Source organism: Falco biarmicus, chromosome 2, assembly GCF_023638135.1.
Source record: "Falco biarmicus isolate bFalBia1 chromosome 2, bFalBia1.pri, whole genome shotgun sequence".
Lineage (NCBI taxonomy): Eukaryota > Metazoa > Chordata > Aves > Falconiformes > Falconidae > Falco > Falco biarmicus.
This window is the reverse complement of record NC_079289.1, coordinates 96,631,737-96,655,907: the sequence shown is the minus strand read 5'-3', so window position 1 is coordinate 96,655,907 and position 24,171 is coordinate 96,631,737. Positions and strand designations below refer to the sequence as shown.

The 24,171-nt window shown below is 41.2% G+C and overlaps 1 protein-coding gene across 3 annotated transcripts in view; it reads left to right on the top strand.

The window, feature by feature from the left end:
- Nucleotides 1-24,171, top strand: part of SHROOM2 (shroom family member 2) — a 128,068-nt gene that overhangs the window by 61,031 nt on the left and 42,866 nt on the right. The window contains exons 1-2 of one of the 3 annotated variants that reach the window (XM_056328354.1): nucleotides 17,718-17,833; nucleotides 20,105-20,236. In XM_056328354.1, coding sequence (XP_056184329.1) covers nucleotides 17,733-17,833; nucleotides 20,105-20,236 — 233 coding nt within the window. In that variant the 5' untranslated portion in view covers nucleotides 17,718-17,732. Of the gene's footprint in view, nucleotides 1-17,717; nucleotides 17,834-20,104; nucleotides 20,237-24,171 lie in introns of those variants that run through there. The other 2 variants (XM_056328353.1, XM_056328352.1) reach the window with 2 other exon arrangements.

Genomic DNA, 24,171 nt, shown 5'->3' with positions numbered 1-24,171 from the left:
GTGTTACTGATGAATTAAGCCTTTTTTTGTATTTATGTTAAAGGTTAATTTCTTTAGCGCCTTACTTACGTAGCATGGTAATTTCCAAGATATTTGAAAGTAACCTATGCTGGAACCCCTGTTTATAGCTGATTTTCTAATGTGTGAAGCATTTTAGATGTTTCCAGATGATAAATACTGATTAAAAAAAAAAAAGTTTGATTATTCTTTAGAGGAGTTCTGATAAATCATGGCAAAAACTGAGTAAGAGAATGACATGAGGACTTAAATGCTGTCTAGCTATCAAAAAGTAGCGGAATATGCACAAAATAAGGGTGAGGGGAAAGTATCTGTGTAGCTTATATAATACACCGTAAATCCCAAGATCAACACTTTTATCTCAGACATCCAGATGTGCCCCAAGTTCCCCAAGGCACAGCAAGGAAAAAGAGTTCCAGAATATGAAAGCTTTATCATGTTAGTCTATTGTGAATTTAGCAGGCAGGAAGATAGATGATGTCATACCTCATACAACTTAATACCTCATTGTTGAAAGTGCATATCTTATCTATAAATGAAATTGCTGCTCCATCTTGCTCAAGCCTGTACACTTGGGCTGAGGTACAAGGAAAACCAGAGCAAACTGTGATGGTGAAATCCTGATTTGCTCAAGTTAATGACTGAACTCTTTAAGGGTACTATTACTTGATAATTTATTAGTATTTATTTGTTTTCACAGACTGAAGCAGAGCATTTTGCAAGTCTCTTTGTTTATTTTTATGTAAAATGCAACCTACAAGGTCATGGTATAGGAAAGGAGATACTCTGCTGTGTCATGACAGGGTAATATTCCAGTATGGCATCTTTTAAAAGAAGTGCTGTTGACTGTAGTGTAGGATTGCCGTTTGCTTCATTTGCAGACACTGGATGACTGGCAGGTGGGAGATCAAACCAACTAGTTACCTGATGCCATAGAAGGAGGAAGCAAAGAGCAATCCTACAGACTTTATAGGTCTTGGTGTGGTTGACAGCAAGGAAAAAGGTGATGGTGTAGATCTTTTGTGTAAGTTTTGTAAGGTGAGAATAGGCATTTAAGGTAGGATACGCTGCTTTGCTAATATTTAGGAATTTGGACAGATACCTGTATCATAGAATTCTGTCAGTAACTTGTCTGTCAAAATACTGATTCAATTTGCCGTTCCTAAGACATCTGAACAGTAATAGGTTGCTTTTATTACTACTTTTTCATCTTTTAGAGCCCCCCTGCCAGACATCCATAAGTTAAGCACATAGTTGTATTTTTTTGTTTTGTTTTCAAATTCTAGGTCAGTTCTTTTTCAGGGATACTTTTTGGGAGTCACTTCCTTTTATGATAAGACACTAGAAGCTGATAATGCAGTAACAGCAACTTTTTTGCATGGGAAAACTCCTGTTTTGCATGGGAAAAAATGCTGCAGTTCCATTTGCTGCTTCCAGAAAAATAGGCTGGCTTTTTTTTTGTTTTTAGGATTTGTCAGCACTTTTCTTGTAAAGGTAAGTAAGAAGGAGTACAAGGTCTTCAGGTACTCAGTGAACAAAGACAAAAACCACACAGCAAAGCCACAAACACAGTTTTGATGTTTTAGCTCATTGCACTGAGTTTCAGTAAGTTACAAACGTTTTTTTTAAAAAGAAAAGGTGATATCAGAAAAGAGCCTGTTAATTTCGGGTGTCTCAGTTGGAGTGAGTCATTTTAAAGGTGCCTAAAATCCCAAAACTGCTAAGTAATCTCCCTTTGAAAACAGAGAGCAATAAACATGTCTCAAAAGTCCATGTTCAAAAATGGAGACACCCAGAATCTCTCCTGACTTCTGAAGATCACAGCTGTAGCAATTAAAGGTCTGAGGACTTCTTTTAAATGTGCAAATAAGAGCACCTGACCACAACAGATGCTTTTTTTAATTATTTTTTTTTATTCTGTATAGCTTCAAGTCTTTAGTTTTTCCAGTGGTTGAATCCTTTGCTAGTAGCGCTCTCTTGTGGCTATTATTTTCATTAAATGACTTCAAAGAGATTTCAAAGATAGAAACATAATTTAGAGATTTCTGCCTTAAAACACATACAGTCTCTTTTGGATAAGCATTCCTAAATTAAATGTCCTAATACATATTTTAATGATGCAGGAAGGGCAGTCTAGACAAAAGCATTCCAAATTGCTTCCCGGGACATCTCAAAGAGGGCACATGTATTGAGCGTTCAGGTTTTTAACTGTTTTTTGTCTTTGTATTTTCGGTGAAGAGCCATATGCCTGAGGAAGCCACAGCCAGGTGGAGGAGAGACTGGGACAGACAGATGATGCTTTTCCTGTGGGGCTGTTTTCAGTGATGAGCAGGTTACTCCCCACAATTTTGGTTATTAAAACAAATGAAAAAAAGTTCTGGGAAACCTTTCCCAGTGAAACTGATATGTGTGTTCCTGGTGAAAGCTTTTCACCCTGAATCACTGTTTTCTAATTCCAGGAATGGGACTGGAGAAGGTGAGGTGTGTAACTCTTGACCTGTTGTCCTGTTCTGTTTTCAAATTAGAAAGCTTTTAGCTGGTGTTTTGTTTCTCAGTAAGGCGGTAAAGCCTTCTAGAAGCTCAGATTGTGGTGTGCAGGGGTTTCCTTTCAAGTAGGAACATACAGTTTCTTGTTCTAAGAAAGAGGCTATTAATGAGAAGTTTGGTACTACATAGAGTCAATACCATTGGGATGACAAATGCAGTGTCATAGCTTTATAAGCACGTCTGCATTAATACCAAGTGTGTGAAGTTGGCTGTAGGCCCCTTCTCCTTCTACACTGTAATGCAACAGCAAGTAGAGTAACGATCCCAGGTTATGTACTTAGTTGTACTTCCTCGGAGAGAGGCAGGTTTACACTTGCAGGAAGGCCTTGAGTGAGGTGGTCTTCACCCTCAAAGTCCATGACAGCGAATTCCTTATTATACAGTAGGCTGAAATGTTTGTGCATGGCATTTATCTGGTCATCCACCTTCTCTGATCTTTGGATCCTATGTATAAAATAAGAACAGTGATAATCGCAGTACTTCTAGGGATATTTTTAAAAATGCAAGGAGTCTTTTATAAATGCTTTCATAGCAATTATGTGACTGTTTATTTGCAGCTGTTTTCCAGCAGATGTGTTGCCATGCTCTACAGTCCTTGTAAGATGAGCTTGCTTTGTCTGTTTGCTGTTCTGGCTGCAGTGTAGCAGGACAGCTCATCAGTATCTGACTGCAGATTAAGACTGAAAAAAAGCTTTTTAAAGCCAAATTAAAAATGCTATTAGAAAACTGTATTTTGAGACTCAGGTTTTCCTTCTTTAAAATTAAGAAGATACTTGGTTTTTAACTTGTTTTTCTTTTCTTTTTTTTTTTTTACCACTGTGCCAGGTAATTCTAATACTTTTTCAGTCAGTGGATTCTATAGTATAGTACTCACTCTTTGCTATTTGTTGTTCTCTTACGCAAAATGAAGATGGACTTGCTGGTGGAAATTCAGGGAAAAATTCCTTTTTTCCACTTGATTTTACTTCTGTTTTGCCAAATGAGTCCTCAAGTATAGGATAGTATTTGTCAGCTGGACTTTGCATCCTCATTCACACAACAACAACTCCATGGTTTTTTAGACTCTTTCAGAAACAGCGTTAGAAAAATGTCCCATGAAATGAGAGGCTTTCTTTCTCTGAACTGAATGTGCATATGCACAAACGTGCATTTTTTAATGTTGCTAAGCAAGGCATCATGCTAGCTTACCTTTATTGAGACTTACTTCCAAAAAACCATCATTATATTAGCTTTAACATCTACTAGAAATCAATACTCTCACCTTTATATACAGTGCAATCATTTTTTGATAGAAAATTGCAGTCTGGCTGGGAAAGTTTTAGCCATATGCCATCTAACCTCCAGTGAGTTCACAGTGAAGCTGTTGGACTTCTTTGTAATTGTGTAATTTCCATATGCCGTCTTAACTAGATTTGTTATTAAAATCTAAATATGCCTGCATAAAATAAGACCACTTCTTGCCCTTTTGCCAACCTCCGCCTCCCTCCTGAAGTTTGAGGATTTCTGTAAATCCATGGTACTTCCAGCATTTCCTTTGCAACTGTAGGCGCATCCTCCTTTGACTTGTGAAAATCCATTAATTTCTTGTACAGAGGATGTAGGTCAGTCAGTGGGTAAGGATGCTGCAGTGCAACCAGCTTATTGTGACAATCAATCTGCTGTTTTATAGCACAGAACGTATAGACATTGTGTGTTTGGTGTGGTGGGTCCTTGAACCTGAGGAAGACCTGGTATTGGCATATAGGCCAGTATACTGGAAGAAAGTATATCCTCATTCTCCTGGGCTTATCCTTAAGGATACAGTAGAACTAATCTTTTTCGTTTCCCCCCAAAGAAACTCTGTGCAGCCTGTTACTGTATTCTTTACATCCTCAGGTATGATGATGGTCAGCAACCACAGCAAGTTTACATGTGCAGATCTGTCCAGCAGCAGGGGATTAATGGTGTGACTATGAAATAAAGCTTATTTTTTCAAAAGATTATTAAAATAAATTGTCCTTTGAACAAAATCCCCAGAATTTGTAACATCAGTCTCCCTGGGTGATGGAAGGACATACCTGCCGCTTTTCTCCATAGGCGTTGATTTCCAGTGCCTTCCAGAGTACTGAGTTTATTTATTTCTGGGGATATCACAGGCTGCTTCTTTTGGGGGGAAAGTGCTGCTCCCTGAGAAGACTGGCTGGTTGGTTTTAATGTATAGGAGAAATATCTATAACTCTCAAATGCCGTTGACAGCCCATGAGATCTTAAGAGGCCCAGGTTGCTCTGCAGATTCTCTTTTGGCTTTGCTCCTTGAGCAGATTTGTCACCTCATAAGTGACATTAACTTCTTAACAATGCAGTGCTCCAGACTGATCTATTCACCTACATAGATGCTTAGAAGATTGCAAAAGGAAAAGATGGAACAGCTGGGAAAACAACCCCCACAACAGTATTGGTAGCCTTATCTCAGTGTATTTTCCATGTGCCATGTCAAGCACCACTTCAAATTAAAAATAAAAATCCCTTCTCCCTCCCCCTCCAGGAACAGTCCTCTGGTTCATTTTTTGGGCTTTGCTCAGCTTTTCCCTGCCAAGCTCCACAGGCAGTGTTCACTGGAGTCAGTCGGTGGAGTCGCTGGTATGAATAATCAAAACTGCTACGGCCTCTTAGCAGGGAGCAGTAACAAGGCTCCTTTGTGCGTCTAATTATATCCCCTAAGCTGGCACAGCGGCGCGGATTAGCACAGGGGGAGGACAGTCTGTCACCAAGGGCTGCAGGGTCCCGTGTTCTGCTCCGCCAGCATCGCCCGCTTTTGCCGGGGACAGAGCCCAAGCGGGTGCCACCCACACCCCACACGTGCCACCCCAGCGCTTCTCTGGCCTGGTCCCGCTCCCTGATGTGGAGGCTTGCCTGCCAGCTGGGAGCCATGCCTGGTCCGTGAGGATGGGGTCTGGGGAGGAGGCGCTGCCCGGCGCAGTGCCTGGGTAGGTACCTGGGGCCGTGCCAGCGTGGGGAGGCTCCCGCCAGGCGAGCCAGGAGGCAGGGCACCAGCACCTGACCAGCTCCAGCGTGCCCGCTCCAGCGGCTCCTCACCATCCACGGCCCATCGTTGGGATAAGCAAGTGCTTGGCGGTGCCTTTCTCTTGGCTTTTCTGTATCTTTAACTTGTCCGTGGAGGGCAGGAGGGAGCTGTGTGGGTTGTCTCAAATGTGTCTGATTAAAATTTCATAATAGGATTGTTGAAGCGGAGTCGGCAGGTGCGGAAGAGGGGAGGTGACTTTGAGAGGAGTATTCTGTGGTTTGCTTGCCAGTTTACCCTCTGTTTCTCACACAGACCTGGGTTCAGCACACTTCGTGTGGCTGACCAAAACCACTCATCTGCCAGCAATGCCATGCGCTGGGGCGGTTTGCCGTTGCTACTTTTTAATTTAAGAGGTCTGCAGCTGGTTTTCTTGGGCTGGTCTCTTTATCCCGGTATATGTCATTAGAACAAGTGGAGTAGCAGCATCAGTCTGTTAGTGAAACTTGAAGTGTCAAGGCCTGAGAATTTTGCAGTCTTGAGCTTTTATTGGTGTGAAAAGAAATTTCAGTGGAAAAAGTTTCCTATGCTGTGAGCAGTTTGCCAACTGAGGTTACACAAGGGTGCAAGGGGATTTTTACGGAACAGTGCAAGAGGAAACGAGTATGCTGATAAACATATGAAACCAAAATTGTTTTTTTATTGCTGTAAATCTATAAAGAAGGGACTGGGATTTCTCCTTGAGAAGGAGAGGAATATGAAGTAGTGAGCAAAACTTGGGGGGGGTGGGGGGAGACAATCTTTTAAATATACTTGTCTTATGCAGTTTGGGGGGGGGGGGTGGGGTGTTTAAACAATAAATTGGGAACAGTAGAACAGTAGGATTTTTTTTCTCCCGGCCAGGCAGTCACTGCTTCCTGCTCTTCAAGAACATATGCTGTGAAGGTGGGGTGCCAGAGCAGCGTGGGCTCAGGCTGTGTTTCTGTCTCTATCTGCTTAGCGGTGACCAGACAGACAGAGCAGCCAGCTCCATTAGAGAAATCCATAATCTAGTGAGGCTAATGGAGCTGCCCTCCAGCATGAGCTGCTCAGATAGGAACTTCCCATTGTATTTGTGGGGCAGGATCCCAGAAGAGTTATGATCAATTTCTGTGGGTTACTGTAGGTTTATACTAAAGCATAATAATACATAGCAGAGCATTGGCACTTAAAACGTCACACATTTTTGCTGACCTCACTGAACTTTGAGTAAAACTACAAAATCTCAGACTTTCATTAGTTACTTGGAACTCATACGTAGTGTTCAGTGTGTCTCTTTCAGTGATTTTTTTTTTATATGAAAGACATCTTTTCTATTCTTTGAGGCTGTTTAAACTTCCCTGAGGAGCTCTATACCACCCTAACACCAGTGTTACAACCCGATTTTGTTTTCCAGCTGAAGAAGACTCAATCTGGAACATATAATGCGAACAGCCAAGTATTCACTGTTAGACAGAGCCATATTCATTGCTCTGGGTTTAAAAATAGTGATGTAGGCACAACTTGCATGTGGACGTAGTATTGTTATTTGTTGTGAGATTGTCTGTAGATATCTTGCCTCAGGATCTGTACCTTGGTTTATGTAGTAATTGTGCATGCATTAAACTATTCAGAGGGATGCTGATAGCCCCTGCAGCTTTATAACTCTTACAAGCTCTAGCAGCAGGAGTAACTATTTATGAATATTAGTTAGAGCTTTTTTCCCTCTATTTCATCATCCATGGTAACTGATCTGGCCTTGGAAAATTGTTGAGGTAGTTTCCGATTTCATTTCTTTGCATCCAAGCACATGTTTCAACTTGTGGTTTTTTAGTTTTATTTTTGCCAGATTGACTTTGTTGTAAAACTTGTTCTTGGTGATAATTAGGGTGACTAAGGACTTGAGATCTGAAAGGGTAGTGTGAGGTGGGCTGGAAGAGGAATAATCTATTGAAGATTTGTGGCGTTACTGCTGTGAAGTGATTCTGTTTTCAGTCTTGCTCGGAAAATAGCTTTTATTTCACTGTGAAGTGACTGAACGCAGCTTTCAAGTCTAATGATGTTAAATTGGGTGCATATTTTGGCACATTCAGTTTCTGCAAAATAAACCTAAAAGCCTGCAAGAAGATTATCCACTAAACAAAATGAGCTCTGCTCTGGGAATCCCAGAAATCAGAATTGTTTGCTCACTTTTAAACTTCTAGGTCTAAGTGGTTTTGAGTGTTTTAAGGCTGCCATACATCGGCTCAAAATAAGGCCTATAGTGTTCCCAGGGTATCCAAATCAAGAGCAACAGTGCTGTTGCAGCTTAGGTTAAGGGGGGTTAGGGTTTTTTACATTTTTGATCAGCATAAATTTACTGAAGACTTGAGTGTGTTTACATAGTAGTGGGACTGGAGTGGGTACTTCACCTGAACCAGCAGTTCAGGCCAGGAGCTGTGGGAGCTGCTGCCTCGGGGCCTGAGGCACAGGGGTGGCACAGGGGACAGCCACTTGTCAGTGTCAGCTGCTGTTTCTCTGGGGCAGGTGGCAGTCATGGGTGAGTCTTCGGCAGAGGTGTCACTGTTCTGATATCCTTGTATTCATTGCATTTCCTTTTCATGAACTGTCAGTCATAGTTTGTGTCTGTATTTCTGGAAGAGTCTCATGTTATTGAGAGGAATGAAGAAATTAAGCCTTCTGTTTTCAAGGTTCAGACATACCTCTCTGTTTCTCTGTGTGTGATGGAGGGAGGAAGGTTTGGGCAGGGTGGAGACAGGACAAGGCTGTGTGTCCTGTGCAGAGTAAAGGGACCCATCCTCTCCAGTCACAGCTGCTAATCTCTGCAATAAGAAGAGTATCACTGTCTCTGGATGACACCCATTCTTACCCATTCTTGCTTCTGTGGCCATCAGCTGGACGGTCTTGCTTAACCACTGTGTCCTTATCAGCACTGTCTTGTCGCACAGAGGATTGAAGTTGGGGTCCAGCTCTGTTTCTTTCAGGTGAAGCAGGATGTGGAGCCAGCCTCAGCAAGAGGAGCCAGCTTCTTTCATTTAGCTCACTGAAGCCCCCATCTCCCCACAGGGACAGAGTGGGGTGGCCTTGCCTTTCTCAGGGTAAGGTGCAGATCTGCAGCCCCACAGGCTGGTAAGAACCCTCACTGACAGCGGTGACAAAGTTACACCTACCCATGCAGATCCCCTCTACTTCAATGAAGTCTCTACACAAAATGTTGGAGGAGATTGGGCCCTAATTAATACAGGCATAGGAGGAGAGGAGCTCATGCTCCAAGAAGTTGCTGAAAAATAGCTGCCCTTTACCAATGGAGAAATTGTAGATGAATACACAAATGTTTCAAATTGTACTGCTTCTTGTTATTGTGCTGTTACAGCTGCAGTCATCAGTTGGACGTTAAGAAGGGGATATAACTTGGAACTGAACAATTAGCTTCTCCGTGTGAAGCTTAAGCTGCCCCTGGGAGGTAAGGAGGGAGAGGTTACCTCAGAAGGTGATTGTGCAACTGCAACCACCTTATGCCTTTGGCTTCTAGCACGTTAAGGCAGCTGAAATTTCATGCCCAAATTATGAACTCTGTGATGTGCAAAAACTCTATTGTCTGTTTTAATCTGAAAACAGTTATGAAAATAAAAACCCTTTTTAAAAACAGCACCATATATCACAGAGTGATTTACAGTTGCATAGCTATGTCCAAATGTCACATTCAGTGTAAATTTTTACTTTTTTTTTTTTAACAGAGCATTTTTTCCTTTTAAATCTCTGTTGTCCTTCTGAGACCAAGATGCCTTGAGGGAAAGTTTCTGCATAAAAAGCTTATTCAGTTCTTTATTAACGTGGAAAATACTGTCTTTTTTTTTTTTATAGTATTGCAGTCGTGTTTTCTCTGTTATGGCTAAGCTGGAATAAATGGGTTCTGGATGCTGTGTGAAATGGCCAGTACTTACTCAGAAGATTACTTGACAATCCCAAGTGTTGTGAGAATAGGCTGAGAAGCAGTATTTGAATGCTTAACAAGTGCAAGCTCTTAAATTGATGAGCAAAAAGACTTCATGTGGGCCTGTTGAGTTGGTTCTACTTCCTATTACACTGTTTTTTCTGCCCAAAAAGGACTATATCATTGGTAATGGAGACCTGCGGTTTTGTTCTAAATGTGTATTTGATTAAATACCATTCTTGCAGTGCATCTGCTCTAGCCGTGCCTTTTTGTGAACAATTTTATCACATCATGTATCGCCAGGGTTGCATTATCCTGTGCATTTCAGTGCCACCACACCAGCACAGTTTCAACAGAGGTTTAGGAAAGGCTTTTGGGTAAGGAAGTCTAAATTGGCCCATGAGTTTGTCATTCTGTATGAATTCTCTTACTGGTCCTGTTGGCTGGTGGTATTTTCAGTATTCCTACTCTTAGGTCTTGCTGAACCCAAGTCACTTCTGCTGCTGTATTTGGGGAAGAAAATGCGATACAGCACTTAAAGGTTTCAGGAAATGGGAAAGCCAGAATTTGACTGTTCCTCTGATGTAGAAACAGTTGGAGGGTTGAGATAGAATACTGATGCAGAAATTCAAGAAACGGGAAACTGAGTTCACTGGTATGACGCTGTTGGTCTTGTAAATCAGGATGTCCATACCTCCTTTTTAGTGCAGTGGTGATCTCGGTATTACAGCTTCAGACTGGACAAGAGGTGATAGTAATCATTCCTTGAAGAAAACAGAAGCTGTTTGTGGCCAGTTTGCACTGGTTTTAGATAGGGAATAAGATGGTTTGTTGTTAGGGACTGGTAGCGCTGCATCCAGCGTTAACATAGTGTCTGTTTCTGAAGCTGGATGAATAGTTCCCACCTGAAGGAACGACAGGTACTGGCTTTAATTTTTATGCATGGAAGTTTATAGTTACGGTATTGTGAATCCAGAGGTGTTGAAAGCAAGATGTTTATGGAGCTCAAGATACCGCTTTTAAGGTCTACAGGCTGGAGGAAGCTTAATTGCCAGCACAGGGCATGTCAGGAGTAAACTGGGAGCTGGTGGACTGGAGTAGAGGGAGCTGAGAGAATCTGAGATTTCTTTTGAGAAAAGTACTTTTTTTTGTGATCTTGCCTATGTACTTCTGTAATGTCCTGTGAATTCTGATGGGACGAAAGGCAGATCCTTATCTTCCTGTGTTTTCTTCATTCATGTTGAAGGTCAGTCAATACACATCCTCACGCAGTGTGGGGTTATATTTTTTTTAGGCATACTCTGTTGATTATTCCTAGCTCATAGATAATGTGGGGGGGTTGCATGTAGATCTGTTGAAATTGGTAGGTTTTAGAAGGTTCAGCTCTGAAGCCTAATTTGAATTCAGGCCTGCAGGTTGTCCCTAAACCAAACAGATTGTGAAGGCTGTTTATCTAAACCATTAAATGATTCTCACAAGTCATTGATAGAGCTTTTAAACCTAGTCTAATCAACTAGCCAGGTACACTGGATTTAATACATATTCAGTGTTTTCCTACATGTTTTAACTTGATTATTAAGTGCGTACAGCACCATCTTCTATCATTGCAACTTTCCTTCTGACACTACAGTAGATCCACACAAAAAAATCTTGTCTGGCTGCCAGCAACACAGGTGGAAAAGACTGTGTAGGAACTGTCCCGCAAAGGGAGTGCGAGCTTGCCATGTCCTTCAGGAGGGGATGGTGAGAATAACCAACCCCAGATAAGTATGGGATGGGGGCTGGAGAGAGAAAAGAATCTGAAGACAAAGGCGGCGATGGGCCTCCAGGAGGAATTGTGCTGGTGACTCCCTGCAGGAAGATGGCTGAGCTGAGCCAAGAGCTTCCAGTGCAGAAGGTGAAGATATGAAAACTTGTTGCAAGGAGCTTCTGTATTTGCTGGGGATTAGGAATTGGGTGGGCTGCCGTTAGACCAGGCTGGTTCATCATTTCATGGTTACTCAGTTGTTAACAGCTTTCCTTAATTAAGATACAGTTTTCTTCAACTGATGTGTTTTCGATACATTTTAACCAGAAAAGATAATAGTTTGTGAATCACTCTAACTTACCAAATACTGAAGTTGATTAGGAGCCCAATCTTCATGTAGTTTTTTCCTGATCATCAAAATCATTTAAACTTTGAAAAGAGTTGATTATTCTAGGGGCAGTCAGTCATAGATTTGTCTTAGGATGACAAGGCTGCTAATGACTTTATTTGCTTGAAAATTTTATTCTTTAATTTCTATAAATGGGTTTCAGTGTTGCTTGAGACTACCAACTGTTCTTCTCTCAACTGTTCATTTTCTGTAGTTTGTGTGTCTGTGTATGTTATGTGCAGAGTCTTGGATGCCTGGGTTTTTTTGCCTGTGGCTGATCCACCTGTCGCTGAACAGAGGGATGTAAGGCAGCAGGGCTCAGCTGTCTGGGGTCAGAGAAGAGTTTTTTCATATACTGAGCTGATTAGTTTTCATCATTGGTTCATCCCATTCCAGTGAAGTATGTCACAGGGGATTTTCCCAAAAGAATAGATGCTAATATGCAAGGAGAGGTGGTTCTGACAAACAGATAGGGTATGTGCTGCTGTTAATGGAGAGAAGACGAGTCTTGAAACAAAAACTCTGGTGTGGCTGTGTGTTGCCAGTAGTGATTTGAATTTGTGTATCTCGACCCTCCTGTGTTTGTTTTGGAAAACAGTGCACAGCTGGCAAACTAACAATAACGTTGCTGCTGATTATTTCTGATCCTAGGAGCTTCACCTTAAATTCACTTTCCTAGGCTATTGAGCTGGTATACTAGTTTTTTAAATCTCATATAAGCAGTGTTTGATCAATTATGATGTGAAAGCATTTCTATTTAATTTTCAGCAGATACCCAATACAAAAATCTTCAAAAAATTTTCCTCAATATAAAACTCTATTCAAGCTTTTTTTTTTTGATTCAGGGAGTAAGCGTGGAAGCAAGGAGATGTTGTCTGTTGTTCTTATAAAGTTCACTATAGATCTGCATATGTAAAAGGCATTGCCTTAAAATACCTACCGTGATGATATTTACCAGTAATTTTTCAGGTTTATTGCTCACCATGAACACACATTTTTCACACATTTTTGGTTTAATCTCTATAAAAGCAAGGGTGTGAAGGTCCCCACACACGTAACTCAAAATTCTAAGTCCTGGTATTTCTGCCTCAGCTGGGAAGGCCCCCCTGTTAGCTTTTGAGCAGGGTTTGTGCAGTCACTGTATGGCTCACCCAAACAAAGCCTAAATTTACTGACCCTTTTTGAAAGGACATTAAGGCTGTCCTGGATAGACAGTCTGAATACTGGCATAGAGCATACTTTAGAAAAAGCATTTAAATTGCTGCTGTCTAGCCTCAGGGCAGCAGGAAGTTGAGGCATCCAAGGCAGAATCCGAGTGAAAGGCAGTAGGACAACCTTACAAAAAGGGAACAAAGCGCTTCAGACTGTGATGTTCTAGAAAGAAGCAGGGAGATGAATTCAGAAGTGGACAGTGGGTCAGGTTTTAGCAGGGCTTTGGTGTATTGGGAAGACCAAAACCTGGTGGTTGAAGTACCAAACCATCCATCTGGACAGAGAAGTTGTGGGCATATTTTGAAAAGCCTAAAAAGTGACTTTGCTTATCATATGGATACATGTATATGTACATATCATATGTGTATTATCTATACATAAAAATACATGTGTATATGAGAGGGGTGTGCGTATATATACAACTTTTTTGATTCATCCTTACTGGTTATGAATGACAGAGTGAAGGCTTACTTCAAATTCTGTTGGGAGGAGGGGGTCCTTTAATATGGAATTGTTGCATGAAAATTTTCAGGAGGCTTTCTGTGATCTTCCTTCTCATGTTCTTTCGCACATACATGCCACCCCCCTCCCTTTCTCCTTTTTCAAACAAACAAGGAAGAAATACAGTGGGAGAGTAACTGTTCAGGAAAAGTGTTCAATCTCAAGTTTTGGATTCTTTGTCTTCCTTTTAATATCACTTTTACCCATTGCTTGGTTTTCTGTCACATCCAGAGATATAGACAGGTAAGTCAAGAGGCAGGACAACACAGAAAATGGCAAGGGGAAAGGAGGGAGGGGATGGTATTGCACTTAACCTAAAGCTTCCTTATAGCATTGGTAGCAACTGTTTGAGCATAGATTAGGATAACTCATGGATGTATTGAGTTACTAAGAGTGATACAAGAAGCTGTTCACATTCCCTATATAGTTTTGCCGCTGGACCTTAGTCTGTTGCCAAATTTTACCTGTCAGATAGATTTGCCAGGTGACTAACATAACATGAAGTAATTTGAATTCTACAAATATAGTTGCCTGAGAGAGAAAATCTCTTTGTGGAGGGCGATGACTCCCTCAGTACTCTGTAGAAAGGAATGTTGTTTGTCTATTTGAGGGGAGGGCAGGAACAAAGAAGGAAGAAATTTTCACCAAATAAGTGCTTATTCCGAAACAATACTTGATTTGTTCAGATAGCAATTTTATCTTTTTCATTTTTTAGAAAAAAAGTCATTCTGTTCTAATTTTGAGCTCCCAGGTTAGGCAGTTGGTTGAGGCCTTCACAGTCTGCAGGGGAAAATACATTGAACTATTTTTGGAATGAAAAATGGTGACATTGTTAATTTCTTCTTATTTGAGGCCTCTGTGGGTAGCTGCAGCTTCATGGTGGTTTTCAGCCTCCTTTTTATTTCTGCCAAGGATTCAGAAGACTAAAAAAATCCAAATAATGTTTTTCACAAATTAAGTGCTTTATTTACAGTGCCTGTTTGCATACCCATTTAATTGCACTATATGTCAGTCTTCTAGCATAGTTTAATTCATAGAGCACAAGATTGGTGAACTGAAAAAAAAACAACAGAGAGACATGGCTTGGAAGGACTTTTTTCCCCCCAATACATACAGATTTATAAAAATTTCATTAATGAGGTGTTAGTATGTCTGGCCTAGTGTTATTTTAAAGGGGGTGAGGTGAGAAAGCTGGGAACTATGAAGCCGTTTGGGATTTATAAGGGGTCAAGCAAGGGCACCTGTGCTGTCACTACAAATTCTTGAAATTTTCTCTACATGGTCTGAAAAACCATGGATGAGTGGCTTGCTGAGGAGATCCCAAAGACTGAACTCCTAGTCAACTTGCATGGCTGGTATGGGGCAACAGGGCAACACTATTTATAACTGGCCACTTAACGATGTCTGACAGGATTGTTTTTTTTTCCTGTAGGACAAACAACTGTGCCATGATTTGGTTTATTTGACTTTGGAAACAATCCGAGGGCACTTGTGAGCCGTACCATTCAGTACATGCAGTGGCTGAGCGTGCTTGTTTTGAGGATGCCAATGAATTGTGCATTTGACCTTTAAGCACATGTAGGTTTCCATTTTATCTCTGTGCCGCAGCCTTTCTGCATATCCATGGTGTGCAGGCAGGGCGATTTGGTAGCCATTTACCTTACACTGGGGAACTGGGACAAATTCCTGGTTATAGGCGAGGTTTAAAATAGCTGTAAGTAGTTTGGACCTCCTCCTGCAACTGTGAAAATGTGAACTTGGGCTATTTTAAAAGCAAAGTGCCGGGGAGAGGCTTTACCTCACCACTGAAGTCTTGAGTTGCATCTTGGTGAACGGAGAGGAATTTTATTTTGATAGCTGCCATCCAGTTAAACTACATTGACTGGGTCCCAGATCTGGGGCTTGCAGGGAAGTTGTACCTTGAAACACGTGGGCTGTGCTGTGAAACAGTGGTTTGCAGCTTTGGGAACAAAAATGTTCTGTAGGAACTAAAGGGACTAAAAACTGAGTATATACATATTTTTTAATCTTTAATATGAATAATCACTACAACAGTGGTAACCCGGAGGGTTGGTCCTGACTGTGTGATAGTTCTTTGTGGATACAGCTCAGTTCTGACTGAGGCCACTGACGACGCCTTCCTTTTAAACTGGGAAACTTGGGAATTCTTGTCTAAGCCCGGGGTTTATTTCCTGCCGCCGCCGAACAGTAGGCAGCACTGCGCTTGCGGCGGGCCGTGGCGCGGCGCTGCCCGCAGCCGGCAGGGGGCGCTGGCGGCGCGGGCTGCAGTGGCGGGCACGCCTCGCGCCCAGTCCCCTTCCCGCCGCTGCCGGTGCCGCGGAGAGCCGGGGGGCGGCGTTCGCCGCTCGTCATGGCTGCTGCGTGCTGCCTGTGTCAGCGCAGGTGGAGCCCGGCCGTGCGCGGCTTGTGGCGAACCGGGAAGGAGTTTTCCTCCTCCCCCTCAAGGCGAGCTCAGCCATTTTGAGGAACTATTTAGATTTCAGCTGGAAAGTAATCGTGCAGCTCGGTAAATTTCGAGCGACATAAGGACGTGAAGTAACAGAAGACAGCCTTTAAAGAGGGAAATGGCTGGGCAGTCCCGGTTAAAATGTCCCATTAGGATGACTGTTCATTTCACATTTCCAAGGTTTTACCTGAAGAATCCCTGTAGGAACTGTTTGTTACCTTGTACTTGAGGTGGATCAGTGTGTCTGTGTGTGGGTATGTCACCACTGGTGGTATTAAAAAAACTCCTTTGAGCTACAGGGCCAGTAATGAGATGGGTGAGAGGGATGCAAAGCCAGTTTTCTGTTTCAGAAATACCATACAGCCTGTGTCGTGTGTAGCTGCCGCTGCTTGCAGTGAGAGACTTGCAGCCTTACACTGCTTAGGGGTGAGCCAGCAGTCAGGCCTTCCGTCTGTTGGTTCAGCAGAGGGCTGGAACGGAACATTAACAGCCAGATAAAACCTAGCAATTGCTTTCCACCTGGACACAGGTCCCTGGAACTGCCTGTCCTCCTTTAGCTTTGGGACTCCAAATAGAAAAGTCTGTATGATAGGGTTACAGCAAGGGTGCTCTTTGGTAGATGAGAATGACACAAATTATCTTGGGCGGTGGGGGGAATGAATACCCATGTCTGTTGTATCTGGGTCTGTTGTATCTGCAGGTCGTATATCTGAGTGGTACCTACAAGAATTCAGAATGAGCCTGAAAGCAGAGGAAATGGCTCATACTCATTGACACTGTTGTATGCTGAGATAGTTCCTTTACCTTATTCAATTTGCTCTCTACTTTTCATTTTTAAGGTATTTTTCTGACCTTTGTTATTGTTTACAGATAAATCTGCTTGCCCAGTTTCATTGTTTTTCTCCCTTGGTCAAAGAAATACATGTTTTCTCTTTGATTTTAGTTTTTTTTGGGGTGGAGTTTTTTTTTGTTTTATTTTCCTCTGTATCCAGTCAACCTCCTGAGTATTGCTGCAGCAATCTAAACCACTATCTTAACTCTATAGCCTGTGAAATTCAGAATGTCTTTCTTAATGACTTACAAGTAATAACTATAAAAGGACAGATTTATACTGAAAAACTGGATTGGAAATGTTCTATTGCTAAAGTATTTGCACACACATGTCATTGAGACCACTATCTAAGGGATTGCTTATAGTCAATAGAAATTGTTTTATTCTCTTTGTATCATATCTTCAAAGCTTATCAGCATTTTCCTTCCAGCAGCTTTTTAAAAGCACTGGTAGAAAGACACTCAGTGAAATGCTTTTATTAATGCTTTCATTAATGCTGGAGGTTTTCTGGGTTGTAGGTTCAGATGATCTCATTCTGTCACTCAGAATTAATACAGAGGTATTACATTAGAATACAAATGCTCAGCTTCCAGCATCTTAAGTTGCCTGCAAAGTATTCCTCTTTTGGGTCTTTTAATCTTTTCTGTCCAGTCCTTCTACCTATATGTGCCAAGCTTTGGGATCAATATTCACGCTGTGCTCCACTTATTAGAAAAAATTGTTTCTGGAAATGGAGGACATAGTAAGTGTAACTAAATGGTGAGAATGCAGCAGAAAGCATTGTTGGCTATGCACAATAAATTAATTTTTAGTCATGTTGTGGACTTCATTGAAAGCAGGTGTTTACATGATTCCACCTTTTAGGTATCCCACCAGTATTTTTGGGCTGCTCAGACTATTATGTCTTTAAAAAAACCCAACAAAATTAACCACAAACGACCTCTCAAAAATATGTGTCCACAAATACAAAACAATGAAATAGAACTTGCAAGTTCTTGTCCACTTCACTTGCCTCATGTCACAACTCAGCCCAGTCTGTTCCTCCCCTTGCTTGGCTGCTCAGGAAGATGAAAGCAGTGGTGGATATTGTAGAACAGAAAATGCCATCTGAAAACGATGTTCATGTAGCAAGAAACTACCTTATGAAGATCTTGAGAAGTTCCATGAGGTACAGTACTGACTTTACAAGTGCATCCCATGTGTTCCTTCCCACTGATTGGATTCTTCCTACCATTTGTCAAGCCCATAGCAAACTGTCGCAGAAGCCCTCTTCCCACCCTTCATTTCCTTACACTCCAAGCATTGCTTGTATTGTGTTAGTTTTCTAGTCTTGTGTTTCCTTAGTGATGCATCGTAGAAAAGTAATTGTCTCATACTAGGTAAACGTTTTTGCTGAATTGATGCCTGGGAGGTCTATTGAACTTCCCTAAATAGATAACGTGTGGTTTGCTGAGCTGGTATCAGTACCGTTAGAGGTGAGCTGTGGGCGGAAAAAATCCTTCGATGTTCTGTGCAGCTGAACAGTGGAATGATTTTTGAAAATTTTTTTCCCTTTTTTTCTTTTCTTTTCTTTTCCATACCTGAACACAGGCCTGGAGCCCTTGGAATACACAAGGACTGTCTGTCTGGAGCCCATCATCGCATGGCTGAGCAGAATCTTTTGCACTTGTTTGCACTGAAAGTATTAGGGCTTCTCCACTCACTGTGAATTTCATATCCTACCATGAAAGGAGAACATAGTGATGCTTTGCTTAACTGTTTTCTCTTTTGTCATGCTGGGAAGAGTAGGGTTTTGTTTATGGAAACAATTACTTCTTTTTTTTGTGACAGTAATGATGCTCCACTTATTCGTGAAATTACAGCTTCCCTGTAGAATTATTTTCCTTTTTTAATCCTGCATGCAGAGTTTGGAAAGGCAATTAATCACTGAATTCATCAGATCTTCCTGAATATACTGCAAAAAGCCATGTACTCAAATTTAACCTGTTTGGAATACACTGGATTTATAATGAGCTTTTGTTTTGTTCTCTAAATCCAGTGGCTGTCTGATAACCCCAGTTTATAAAAAGGGGAAGTGAGTAAAAAAAATTTAGGACTGCCTTTAGAGTAGACATTGAAAATAGGGAACACTTTCTCAGCTTAGAAAATGATTTTTATAACAGACAAATTGCTTAACCTTGCAGTAATAAACTTTATAGAAGTATAAGTGAAATACATAAATGCGTTTAAAAAAAACCTCAAGAGCTAAGGTCCTATCCTTTGTTTTAGACTGTGACTTGGAAGGACTGGATTTTTCTCACCTTATACCTTGTCTAAATTTTAAATTGCACTTCCTCTAGGATGAGCCGAAGAGAAGGGCAGGATGAATTGCCTTTTAAGAAGTTACTGCTTTGTTCCCCAGGTGACTGAGAGGGTCTGGACAAATGGCCTATGCTCAGCATCTGCTTGCTGAAACCAAAGTGGCTAAATTCCACTCAGAAGGCTTGTTTAACCTTGGGGGAGAATGCACTTCATGCATGCCATGCCAAGAGGTGTTACAAACAGAAAGTCCTTGGAAGGAAGTGCAAGCTGTTGTTACTAACTCTTGAGCAGAAGGAAAGGGCAGAGGAGTGTAGAAAGGTTTTGCAGAAAGGTTTGTGTAGTATGAAGCTCTAACTTTACTTTTTTTTTTTTTTAAACTAAATTTACTCTTTTACTTCTTAGAGTGGATCTCTTCAGTTACATGAGGTGTAATGACCATATACATTTGCAGATGATATCTAAGTAGGTATTTGGGGACTGAGATGAATTGCTAGGCTAATTTTTAGGTGTATTCTTTAAAAAAAAAAAAGAAACAAAAAAACCTCAATACACTTTGCATACCTGGGGTGCCAAACATTCTAAGAGCTGAAGCAGAACTTCGCTGGAGTTATGATTAATAGTTATATCACTCTTACTAACTTGTACAAAACAATGTACGTGGCTTTATTCCTTCCTGTCATTAACTCTTCCCATAAGCACCTACTTACAGTAAAATCTTGCCAAAGCCTTACTGTACTGTTATCATGTAGAAGTCATAACTCTCAGTATTAGCTTTAACTATTAAAGCTCTAGATATTTGTCAGGTTCTTTAAAATTTGTTTGCCTGTCTCTGCCCCTCATAAAAACTACCTCACCCCCAAAATAACTACAGTGTTTTTAAAACCTAAAACACCCAAGCACAGACCTTGGAGAGAGAGTATTGGCGTTTCACTGCATCTTGAGCATTTTAAAGAAATGCGAGTGTCTTTTCAAACTGGCATGCATGTTAGAAAGTAGTTTCATTTGCTGTCATTTAAATTCATTATGCCTCTGACCTACCTGTATAACATTTGACTACGACCCTGGTAGATTTTTTGCTGCATATCACCTTAATGAACTGTTTGCATTAAACTAGTACACTCTTACCTTTCTTTTTCAGAAGAAATGACCTAGCCTGCAGGCCTCACTCCTGGCATGCAACCAAATTTACAGAAAGTCAACCTGAGACAGCCACGTCACACCTTTCCTCATCCAGTGCCTGCACTTCCTGGCACTCGCGCTATCATGCAAGGTGAGTCTCTGCTTAAGTTATGCTCATTAAGCTCAAACAGCAAGACGGTAACACTGTAGGTCATGTTGTCAAGTGTTTTGTAAAACCACAAATGCAGAATTGTTGTATTATATGTCTTTAGTATTGCCTGTCCTTTCAGTGTTTGAAGAGGGGGACATGGGAAGTTTGGCATATGGATGAGTGGATTTCAGAAACAGTATGTGATATGTGCGTGTGATTGAAAGGTAAGAAACTAGCTTTAAAGGCAGTCAGAAGGTTATGTTTCTTGCTCTGTATTTTTTTTCAGTGTCCCCTGGTAAAATCCTAAACCTTTATAAGTGAAAGGAAACAGTCGACATTAACATAATTAAAATGAAATAGTAAAGGAAAAAGAAATTGAAAAATACTGTTTCAGACTATTAAAAATACTTTTCCTAAAGGAAGGGTGTAGAATGTTTTACTGTTGGACTTTTAACTAATAAAACCAGTAATACCTTAAACTGTCTTTCTGTAATCTGATCTTCCCTACAGCTGTGCTCTTGCTTGTGTAGAGAGGTAATAAGACCAATGATTTTCAGTCCCTGTTTAAAGCAACTTAGTATTTGTTAGGTCTGTTTCAACACCAGGGGAGAAAGGTTGGCACCCATGCAGTTTTAGTAGTGAAACTTAAAACTTTTAGGTAGTGCCTGTTTGTGTCTGATTACAGGTTCTTGTTTGTTTCCTGCTTGTATGTGGCATTCTTCAGCATTTTCATGAGTTTGGGGGTTTTTGTTTGGTGTTTTTTGTTGTTTATTTTTGTTGCTTTTTTTCGTCTTGGTTCCCATTGGACCATAGTTACCCTGAGCATTAAAGAAAATTAGTCTGGTACACAATCCCAGTTTGGAAAGTAGGCTTGTGTTTTCTGTACTTACTCCTATACATTCTCCATCATTACTTCTTGATGTTAATTTATTGTGGTAGTTAGAAGAACATTCATACTTTAGGAGTTTCTTTTGTTTTTCATGTCATTTTTACAATCTTTTTGTATTGGTTTGTTTTCATTGGAAGCTCCCTACTGATTTTAAAATAACTTGCTGTCTGCCCTTGAATAAAGCATGACTGTTAACGTTTAGACAGAGGGGTTTTTTAAATGCATTTTGTAGTACTTCATTAGGAGAAGTTTTAGCTTATTCTGTTTCTCAAATCCTCGATTAGAATTGCTGCTGGTTTTCACTGATTTAGAGAGTTTGTATTTAAATTTCATGTAGATAAGCTGAATTAGATTGATAGATTTGAAGTCAATAGAAGTCTTCGTACATAGAAGCAAAACTGAGAAATTTCTAAAAACTTTATAGATTTCCTGGCTGCAATGCTAACTCAAGTATTTCTACTTTCTGTCTACTGAGTCTTCTGACTGAGCTCTAAATTGATACATGCTTCATGCTTTTCCTGTTGGTTGTCCTTGTACCTGGTGAAAGTGAAATACTACAAGACATATGTGTCAAAGTGTGATTTGATAGGAGCTGGGCAAATCACAATTCTTTAAAGAAGGAAAAAAACCACCAATTTGTTTCAAGGCCAGTTTGAAATGAGCTTTGGACAGGAAATTGTGGGTGTAAAGGAACAGGGGGAGGGGAATAGAGCAGTCTTCTCTCCCCACATATCAGAAGTAGCAGCAACTGCTGGTACACCTTAGTATTAATAAAAAGGGTAAATTCTGCTTTCTCACATGTTCCTGAAAGATTTAGTGGCTTTAGCACAGTTTAATACTAGGTTTCCCAGGGCACTGCCATTCTAACCCCTTGGATGCCTGTGCTGCCCATCTGAAAGATGATGTGTTTGGGACATCAGCTGGTCCTGGTGTCTGATGCCCAAGACAGTTTCAGTGGCCGAGCTGACTTCAGACTGTGGCTGCTAGAGGCCCAGCATTCCCAGATTTGGGATTTTAGGATTTGGGTATTTTAGGATCTCCGTTGCAGAGGGGGGGTTCTTTGGGCTTGCACATCTGCCAAAAGAGAAGGTGAGCAGCTTCAGAGATTCTCCACTTTCAAAGTACAATTCACAAAACTGAGAAGCACTGTGTACTCTGCCAGTTAAGCAAAAAGCTGAACAGGAGACAGCACTCAGCTGAAAATGGTATGCAAGGAGATAATAGACTTAGCCCAAGGAGGGGATATTTCTAGCCCAAGGATCCATCTTTGGCCTATTTGTGTAATTTCTTGTCCTTCCTTGAGCTAAGCATCTGAGATTTATGTTCACAGCCTAAAATCTCTTCTGAATGCGCCTGTCTACATTCTCTCTATGAGTGTGAAAGCCGTATCAATTGTGAAAAATGAAGAGTTCAATCAGGGGGCAGAACTGCTTTTGCTCTCTTCCAGGCAGGTTATACCTGGATTTTGTGTGTTGGCGTGGGTGGGGTGCAGCTGGACAAACAACCCTCTGAAAATTGTCCTTACTATCTAGGTAGATGCTAGATTATGCTATGGGTAATTTGGTTTGGGGTGTTGGGGGTTCTTTTTTGTTTGATTTTTTTTTGACAGCCTACTGAATTTGGACCTTTGAGAAGGCACATGGAGCTAGAGGAAGGCAGACAAACCAGGAGAGACTGTACTAGTGTAGATAGGAGAGAGCATAGTTACGGAGCCCAGCTTTCCACATCTGCTGCTATATGTGTATTTCTTATCATGTGACTTTCATTCAAAAACTGTAAGCTATCTTGGGAGCACACTGCCAGGTCTAGGTGCTTCTCAGGCAAGGACAGAGAGTTAGACCTTGTAAGCTTTTGGTGCCTTAATTTCCTTCTGTGAGTCTTCTGAGTTGTGGTGGTTGGGTTTGGTTGTCTTTTTTTCCACAGAAGTCATATGTTAACAACATGGACGCAGACCTTTTTCCTAGACCACCCTAGTCTAAGGCTGAGTGCACTTTTCTGTGAGGTGTGGATATGAACTCTTAAGTTGCTGAAAGTTAGACTCTGCATTTTCCACTTTCTTCCCGTAGGATATACTATAATAGAAGATCTTTTTTGTGTGTTTTTTCATGCCCCTGGGTGTGCAGTTGAAACCAACAACCTCTTCTACTTCATTCTGGCCTTGTGGGTGTGAGGCAAATATGCTTTGAGAAGGCTGCTTAAACTGAGGGTTTGGGGCAATTAGGGTCAGGTACAGCTGGCCTGTAATCCCATGTGGTCTGAATGTGGTCTGATTTGCTGAGATGATGTCATTTTTAGGAGGGCCTGGCATCAGAAACTCATGCCCCAGGGTTGGGGGGTGCGGTGCATATTGGCCAAAGAAGCCAAGGATGATGTTTGTAGATTATTCCTGGACTTTACCTGCTAGACTTTGACCAGCTGTGTAGGTGCTTTTGTGAATCCACTCTAAAAAAGCCATTGAGAAGGATATTCTGGGATGCCAGACTCAAGCAGAGAAATGGCTTTTGAACTTTCTTCCCTGTCAGGGTTCATGGGAGGATTGCCCCATGGTTAAGGAGACAATGCTTTGCAGTAATACACCATCAGACACTTTCCTGTCCTTTCTTTGAAGGTTTTGCTGCATCTGCTGGGTTTCCATTAAGCATTTTCTAGTAGGGCTTTGACCTCTTATGCTCATGATTTGTGCTTCACATGTGATACCAGCAGATCTACAGGAGTCTTGTAAATTGTAAGTTGAGGCTTTGCTTTCCTGTGCAAGTGTCATCTTTATTTTAATCGATGCCACGTATCTCCTTAGTGCTGAAGAGGGGGAAGAATATCAGCAATTGATAACAATATCTGGCTTAAATTCTTCTTTAACGAGAGAGATCCTGATAATGACCAAGACATTTTCTACATGAACCGCAGTATCTGCCTAAGATGACAGTTAAGACCTTTTTAAGTATTCAGCAAGATGTTTTAAAATGTTGAAAATAAAAGAATGAAACAACAAAAAACCCACAAGATGAGGCCAATGCTAGTGTAATTCGTTAATAAAATACTTTTAGAA